Here is a 9,227-nt window from a genome sequence, read left to right on the forward strand (position 1 = left end):
AACTTGATCCGTTTAACATGTTTAATCCGTTTAACCTGTTTAACCCGTTTAACCTAATTTGATCTATTTAATAAACTGGTTAAACGGATCGGATCAGGTTACCTGTTTAATAAACAGGTCGGGTTCGAGTTTGAATTTTTGACCCGTTTAATAAACAGATCGGATTTGGATTGACCATTTTCTGACCCGACTTGTTTGCCACCCCTACATACAAGATACATCCAATAAAATTAAAAAATAAAAAATTATGGACATAAAATAGTATGACCGAAAAATCAATTCACAACTTGTCTAATATGCTCTACAACAAAGATTGTAATCCTATAACTAATAAAAAAGTAATCTAGTCTATAGCTAAATATGGGCATCGGGCCAGGCCGCCCATGACACAACCCGATCCGATATGAATTAGTACGGAATACTTGCTACAGTAACAAATCGTGCTAGGCACGACCCATATAAAGAGGCTGGGCTGATCTGAAAATTTTACGGCCTTTGACCTAGGTCCGATACGGCCCATAAGGATCTAGGCTGGTATGACCCACAGGCCAAGCATGACATAGCTCGCATGCCAACCCGACCCTCTTAATATGGGCCGCGTCAAGGCATGATCCATTTGGAAGGTGCCTGCACAGTCCGTAATAAATTTTTTTAAAATTTAAAAAATAATTTTTTATAAATTCAAAAAGATTAGGGAGTAAATATAAAAAAGATGAGGGGAGGTTGGATTTTCTTTTTTTTGTAAAAGTAAAAAATCATCTTGGTAGGGGATTTGATGTGAATTCTTATTAGTTTATTAATAAAAATTAAAATAGTACAAGAGAGAGGAGTGCTAGGCTTAATCCAAACAGCCCACTTGCTACAGTAATGGCTACCGTAATGGATCCAAACTAATACAGCATGTCGTGGGTCTTTTTTTTAAAAAAAGTTAGGCCCACGGGCCCAATGGACAGTGCCTGGCACGACCCGCCACCCTTGGGCCTAAGGCCTTGCCAGGCTTGGGTTTTGTTTAAACGTGCCATGCCTCGACCCGATGGGCATAGGCCATGCTATGTCAGGCACAGTCCATTGTCCATATCTATCTATAGCTCTATTTACCTTCTGATAGATACGATTAATTCAAAAAATGATACAGTTCGATTTTCCCTTTTTCAAAGTACAATGGAAGTCTATTTTTAAAATATTATCATTTATATAAGTTTTCATGGTGTGCAATTTTTCTATTTAAACTATATTGGAGATATTTATATTGTTAGGATTCGTTTGGTTAAGGTGCGTTGGATTACAAGATAATTCGATGATTTCTGAAAATTATTCATCTGAAAAAATAATTATAAAAAAAATAATTTTTACTATATTTTATTGATAAAAAAATTACTTCGAAAAATATTACTAGAAAAATATTACTATATTTGATTGGAGATAATTCTAAATAAGAATATGATAAAATTTTTAAATATAATCTTCAATATAAAATAATTTTTAATATTCGAATAGTATTATCATCTCCAATTAATTTTTATGTAATGACTATAATCACATAACCTTTTACATAATATCACTTATATTTTTATTTTTTTGCAAAAAAAATTTATTAAATAAATTTTAAAAAATATTAAAATAAATTCAATAATTATATATATAATTTTATTAGAGCTATTTTTATCAAATATAAATTATCACCACTCATGAATTTACTAAATATCAATCTTTCTATTGTATTTATTTTATCTTTTTTTTGAAAAATAAACATAAAATCTACTAATTTTTTTATGATATCTTTTTTCTATTTTCCATTCGAAAGGTGATAATCTAATATGAAATTTATTTTCCTATACTAGATTAACCTCAACTGAACAAACCCCTGTATAATGAAACAAAAATGCTTAAGTAACTCAAAATCACTGGTGTGTTGCATTCTAAATTATGCCATATGATAAAAGAATGGAAATGGTGATAAGTCTGGAAAACAGTTGGTGACATTTTCTGAGTGATTTTTTATGAGTTGCCATAGAATTGCTCTTTTAAGAATCAATTACGCTGAATCAATGCAGGACGGTAAGCTGTTGGTTTCCACCATGCTGCCAAGTGCTATGAAGTGTCATTTAGATTGATGCTCTTAAAACTTATCGAGGATGGCCCCCATACGAATAACATGAATCTCATGTGCCATTCTTCTCACTTGTGACCATGGATACACAGGAGGTAGGCAATTGGGTAAGTGAACCAGGAGATGAAGCCTTTTCCCTTAATTTTTTGATGGATGGTCTGCAGGCTACTAGAAGGCAAGCCCTCCCACAACCGAGAACAAGAATGTGATTGCAAAAGATGAAATAACATTCATCAATTCAAATGGGTAAATAAATAATAGAAATAAGTGGCTTCTTTGTCAGATATGCCTGACCAAAAAATTGCACCAATTCCATCTTCCACTGATATCACAAACTCTTAATGATTATGAGTAATTTTTTATACACCATATATAGTGTAGAAAAAATATACCTCTCCATCTGATTGGACCACGTAGCCATCGCTTTTCCACATACATTTAATGCTTGTAGTTTCACTTTTTTATTTAAAATTTTGAATGACGAAAATACTTCTTCTATTTAAAAAAAATTATGACATCCTATGATCATATTATGACATTCTACGGTCAAATTATGATTTTCTGTTCATAATTTGACCATAGGATGTCATAAAGAAGAAAAAGATATTTTCATCATTTAAAAATTTCATAAATTTTGAATGACGAAAATATTTTTTTCTCTTTATGACTTCTGAAAAAAATTATGATTTTCTGTATATAAAAATCATAATTTGACCACAGAATATCATAATATGACCATAGGATGTCATAATTTTTTTAGAACAAGAAGAATATTTTTATCATTCAAAATTTTAAATAAAAAAATAAAATTACAGACATTAAATGTATTTTTAAATACGTATTGAAAAATGATAGCTACATGTTCCAAAATAATTAGGTGATGCGCTCCACATCACTTTTTTTGCATCACATGCAGTGTACAAAGACTTTCTCAATGATTATAACTAAATGCTACTTTAAAGTTTAAATCCAGCAGATTAGCTAGCTAATACCACAAGAGCATAAACATGCTGAGTTGAATGGACGAATTTGTTGATATGTAACATGTCACACGAGGCCGCCAAAAGCATACCCTTCCAAGCTGCTCTTTCATGTTCTTCAGACTTCCCTCTAGTTTCAGGTTACACATTATATGATGTGATTCAACAAACAAACATCCAGCTATCAGACTATGCAACTAAATCAAACAAGATAACGAGGTGGCAGACATCAACACCCAGCGAAAGCAGCATTAAAAAATGGCACGCATGGAAAGCACACTCCAATATGAAACTTTACAGAAGTATCAGCACAAAGAACTGTCGCAAACAAGAAAACCAGTACAATCAAATAATACATAAATTGAACAGTGATTACACTTAAAAAATAGACCACCATCTCCTGTTTCTATCAGCTGCAGCTCTGGTGCTCAGAGACCTGTGAAGCTGCTGGGAATCTGGTTCCCGAGTATTGCAGTGGATCCTTCCTTCACTCCTAGGGTTTCGAAACCATAGAACTAGAACCATACCAACTATACTAACAATTGGGGCAGCAGCAAGAAACAGCCATCCACCTCTGCTACTCTCTCTGCTCGATCCATCTCCTATTTGCGCGGTATCTTCTGAACCACCCTGCTGCACTCTTCCATGATTGGGTTCATGACCTTCATCAGTTTCCATCTCACTTAATACTTCATAGGAACTTTCCTCAGCTGGGTCCGGCTGCTGGGTATCGTGCACTTCATTTCTGCTCATCATGCTCCTCTTTCCCTCATATTCTGGGTCATCTGTTGGAAGTTCATACCTGCAAACCGGGCATGAATTCCTTGCAGCTAACCACGGCAAGATGCAGGACGGATGATACAAGTGCTTACAAGGAAGCTGCTTTGCTTCAGTATTGATGGGTAACGGATCCTTACAGACTGCACAAATCAAGCTACCATTCCTCTCATGGTCCATGGAAATGATCACAGAAGGAAGACTTGCCACAAAAGATGCTGCTGCAGGTGGTGCTCCTCTTCTTGAACCATCATTTTCTGCAAGCTGCTCAAGGAGCTCCTCAAAACCTCTTGCATCAAGATAGTCACCTGGATTCCCAACATAGGGCGGTCTTAGGTCTGACTCTAAGTCAGCAAAAATATCAACATAATGTACTTGTTGGCTTGCCCCCATCCTCCAGTTAACCCAGGCACCATCTTGAGCTCCCCTCTCACTCTCACCAATACCACTTGGACTACTATTAGCATCCTGGAACTGCTGATGCTGATCCACAAAAGCATTATTTTCATCGAAATCAGCGTCTTCCCACTCTCCATCTTCTTCATCTTGGTCATCTGAGTTCCATTGGTCCAGACCTGCATGCATTGGGTCAATATCTGTATCTGTGAAGACATAGCTCTCACTGTCAGGTGGAAAGAATATTTCTCTATCGAGTAAACTATTTCTATCCAAGGAAGCATCTGAGTCTCCTCCATAGCCACCAAAACTTAAGTTGGAATCACTCTCGCCAAACATGGAGTCCACGTGATCGAGACCATCACTATCATTATCAGATAAAGCCCTATGCCGTCTTCGAGACCTGCTCCGAGCTGCATAATATCTTGCATGCTGCCGGACAGTAACTGAAGTGTCACCTTCAAAAAGAGACTCGTGATTCTGGCTGGCCAAATTGATAAGATGAGAGAACTGCTGTGAGAATGAGTCCTCCATCGATTCTGAATTACCAAACCTGGATCTTCCTCTCTGTCGCCTCCTCCGGCGAATATCTCTCAAGGTGATATTTCCCTCATTATCTTCAAGAACCATAATTTTACACTCTCTGCATATGGATATTGCTTCAAAGCCCTCATTCACCTCAGCCTCCAGAGAGAAAGCTCTTCTGCATACCAAGCAGTGTGCCTCCTGTTGGCTGGAATGACGAAATGAATTGCTACTTAGTTGTGCATGCTCCAGTGACAGCATGGGCTCATGGGATAGGTGCTGAGATTCAGCATCCATCTGGACTGCACCAAAAAGGGAAAGATTTAGAAGGTAGTTGATTTCTCAAGAAACAAATTAATGCGAAGAAAAGAAAAGAAAGAAAAGGAAACACTGAAGGCAGGAGAATACCCTCTAGTGGCTACTGATACAAGTAGTCAAGGATTGATCAAAGCAGTTCTGGCAGTAACCAGCCTGCCAAGTTGAAGGTTAGTCAAAAGAAGATATTTGGTGAAATTCTACATAATTTGTCCTTGGCATAACAAAGATATTCAAAAAAGGCAATATTCTATTGATATAAATCATCAAAAATAGATCTTATAGCCCTGAAGAACCAGTTTCAGGCACATGAGATTTGTAAAACTCTTAATCCATTCAAGTATCAGCTGTAAACTAAGAAGACCATTAAAAAGTGGTTATCCAAACATGATGAGCAACAGAACCAAAAAACTCCTTTACATAGTATTCCCTTAAGAATTGACCCTAGGATTTAGTATCTACCCAAGCAAAAGTCAAAGCCATATGCAATGGTATAAATGGGATGGTTTGAGTCAATGAAACTCATGATCATGCCTACAGCCCAATTTGGATATGACAATCCATCATAACCTATTTAAGTTGAACAAAACCAACAAAATTACCACCAACTGATCAATGGAGATAGAAGAAATAGTGGTATCATAGTTTATTAGCAGCCAGAACCAGTCGTAAACATTTCCCAACCTCGTGGTGGTGATGGGCAATGGATTAAGATGAAAAATTAAATATCTACACAAGCTAGCACATACTTATCCACATGGCAGCATGCTTGTGCATGCATCACTCCATAAGCAAGCTCCCAAAAAAATGCATTAATGCAGTTTTACTTATATCAGGCACACCAAAAATCTTATCATCTCCCTTAAGCATCATAAGAAGAACTCAAGAATAGGACATGCAACTTTAATATATCATATCAAGAGTCAACACTCAAGAATTGTATCTCTCAATTGTTAATAAAGACAAACAATGTTGCTGAACTAGAAATAGACATTTACAACATTAAACAAAGAATTAGGTGGCTACCATCCCCAGACCAATTCCAAAAGCTCACCCAAGAAAGCTAGCTAGAAAGTATTATTTGGATTCCTTGGCCTTGTATAAGAACTCAACATCTCTCCTCACATAACTAATGCAAGACCAAACACACACCCACATCCTGTTTAAGCCCCTAGTATCCTTGCCAACCTAACAGTCCTGATCTAATCAAATCCAATTACAAACACCACGGTCAGCCTATGGTTAGTCCTAAAAAAGCCCCTCTATCGGTACCCAAGCTCTCCCTAGAGAACCACCAATGTAGGACTAACACATGCCCACATGACTCCTTGCATATATGGATCAAATTATCTTTTATTTTAGGTTATGGATCTCCTTATCTTTTTGATAACATCAAATCAAAGAGATCTGTACCTAGGGAAATGGTACTTGCGGTGAAAGCAAACAGCCGAGCCTACCTCTTTTGTTCGCTCAGCCCAAAACAAGCCCAGACAGCCACATTGCAGCTGCTTTTAGCTGGCTGCATCAAAAGCTTTGCTAGATGCATATGTTAAACCCTGTGATTTGTCCATCAGATAGAGAGATCAACAAAGAGAGAACAAAAGAATTCAAAAGAGAGAAATTTCTCTTGAACATGATTATAAGGAATTCCAGCACACTTGGCTCTAAATGATGAAACCAAATCCATGCCTTTCCTTGTGTTTTCTCTTAATAATAAATCTAACTGGAAGCCTGAGCACTCATAACGAGCAAAAACCATCAGAACAAAGAAATCCAAAATCAAGTAGAATGACGACATCTTGCAAGAGTCGGGTTTATATATCATTTTATGTTCCTAACAAAAGCAATATCCTCCATCACAGAAAGATTTTTTGAATCCATTATAACCACTAAGTTAGTTTCCTCAAAAAAGATTTCAACAACCAATATCAGCCTCATCATGTGATATAGAGAGATAATGCTTCTAAGAATAACTAATGGCTTTTTATGTTCTTAAACTAAGGTAATACATAGTAATGTCCCTCAACTAATGACACAGCAATTGTGTCCTTAAATACATGCAGAGCTGATGTCCACAACCTCATGATCCATACTGTTACATCCTTAATTTAGGATATAATTCCGGTAATGTCCCTAAAACAATGACATAAACTGCTACTTTCTTAAACCAAGGATGGCTTAACCTACAGGACAGACCTAGTCTATGCAGGGTAAAATACATAAGACAAGCAAAAGATGAAAAAATTTCATGATTAACTCTCAACTTGATAAAAACATTTTGGTAACCAAGGCAATATTTTGGAAAGAGAAGATTCTGGCACTAAGCCTAAATGACCAGCTGAAACAGGATGAGAGTCCTTCCTACTGGTTATGCAATTTATACTCACAAAATTTGGAAGGAACCTGCCAAGATACTTCCTAGACATGGAATAAGTCAAGAGACAAGTGAAGGTAAGACCATAAGATTCACAGAAAAATCTCATTCATCTTTGAGGTACAAATTACAAGCCCAAACGCCAACCTGAAGCATAAACTCAACTTCTTGAGCTAAGAGCCTAAGACCATGAAATGATGATTTGCTTGAATAAAAAATCATGGATTAGTACATCCTCAAACAAAAGGATGGGCTAACTAACAACATAATTAATTGCATGATTCTCTAACTATCAGGATTAAAGAATCTGCCAACAAAAGGTCCCATTATGCAGAAATTGGAAGTTAATGTTGTCCCTAAACAAATGTTGTCACATATTACATCCTTAAGCAGAAATTGGCAGCTAATGTCCTTGATGAATAACATTAGTAACGGAATGATCCACTTACCAGAAAGTCAACAATTCACGAGAAAAAGGGTCCTATCATGTAGGCCTGGCAGGTATCTTTTTTTTTTTTTCTTTTATTTTTTAATCCAAACTGTGTCATCTAAAAGGATGATCCTTTTAAAATGAAATCATCCAAGAAGCTATATCTTAAAAATCTGAATCTTCCTTTTATTCTTTTTGTTACCTTACCTCTAATCCAATCCTTTAGCAAAATTCAGTATTATACATATGAATTTATACTTGCCAAATCCTTCTTGTAAGTAAAATATGCTTCATATGTGAATTAACTATTGCATATTTTGGTAGTTTTATAGTAAATGTTTCTAAACAATATGTGATCCATCTCCTGTCCTCTGATTTACAATGTCCAACATTGACATCCACGCCAGTATCCTAGCAGCATAGTTTAATCTAATACTTTGAAGATGCTATACAACATAGAAATAAAAAATATTTCTGAGAAGACAAAGTTACCTACTTTCAATTGACCAATAAAGTCAATGTTTTTCTCTCCAACACACACCAAAAGTATGATCTCCAGTAAACCTCAAAAGACATCTTCCCTTCATGGTCTATAGTCCCATAGAAATTCCACTACTACTAAACCTCATATTCAACTCTACACACGTGGTCATGTTTATTTTTGCGCTCAAAATAGTGCCCTTTGCACAGAACCTGTTCTATTATTCTAGATTTCTGCTAACTGGTACTCTAAGCAATTTATCAGGCATATTCCAGAAAATATAAGATTAAAATCCCCAGAACCTTACAAGCATGTCTTCTGATAACATCCATCGGGGTGGGGGGAAATAAAATTGGTATAAAAACAACAACAACAGAAAAGCATGCTGCAGAAAGGGGGAAAATGAATTTTGCTTAAAAGATCAGCCATTCAAACACAATAATTTCACATACGATAAAGATTCAAAGATTGTAAGATGTTTATTACCTCACTAAAATTTTGCCTCCATTGGATCAGCTCGGAGGACAAGGATTTTGAGAACGAATCAGGCAAAACGAAACCGGGGAGTCAGGAAAGGACGAACCGGATCGAGAACCAAGGGCCTTACTTGACGGCGTCGGAGAAATTGAGGAATCGAGAGGGGTGGCTAGGTTCGTCGTCAAGATCTAGGGTTTTGGTTTTGGAATCGTTGCGAATGAGAGATCTAATCTAAGGGATCGGAAAGACTGGGATTCGATGCCGCCGAGTAGAAAAATGGGATTTTTTTTTTCGTTTTGTCGGAAAGACTTCTTTGCGCAAAGGAAACGAGAAAAGGCCGAGTCTTCCATCATGCTTACCAT

General features: G+C 36.5%; 1 protein-coding gene across 4 annotated transcripts; it reads right to left on the reverse strand.

Moving 5' to 3' along the window:
• Window positions 1–3,341: 3,341 nt before the first annotated feature.
• On the reverse strand, window positions 3,342–9,227 carry LOC105046027 (uncharacterized). Of its 4 annotated transcripts, none has more exons than XM_010924507.4 (3): window positions 8,875–9,227; window positions 5,197–5,259; window positions 3,342–5,085 (listed from the first exon to the last, which is right to left on the reverse strand). In XM_010924507.4, the coding sequence occupies exon 3, from the start codon at window positions 5,083–5,085 to the stop codon at window positions 3,469–3,471; it is 1,617 nt and encodes a 538-aa protein (XP_010922809.1). In that variant the 5' UTR covers window positions 5,197–5,259; window positions 8,875–9,227; the 3' UTR covers window positions 3,342–3,468. The 4 variants fall into 4 exon arrangements, with proteins under 4 accessions (XP_010922809.1, XP_010922808.1, XP_010922812.1 ...); XM_010924506.4 differs by having other exon boundaries at window positions 3,342–5,090; XM_010924510.4 differs by lacking the exon at window positions 5,197–5,259.

This window comes from Elaeis guineensis, chromosome 5, assembly GCF_000442705.2.
Source record: "Elaeis guineensis isolate ETL-2024a chromosome 5, EG11, whole genome shotgun sequence".
Classification (NCBI taxonomy): domain Eukaryota; kingdom Viridiplantae; phylum Streptophyta; class Magnoliopsida; order Arecales; family Arecaceae; genus Elaeis; species Elaeis guineensis.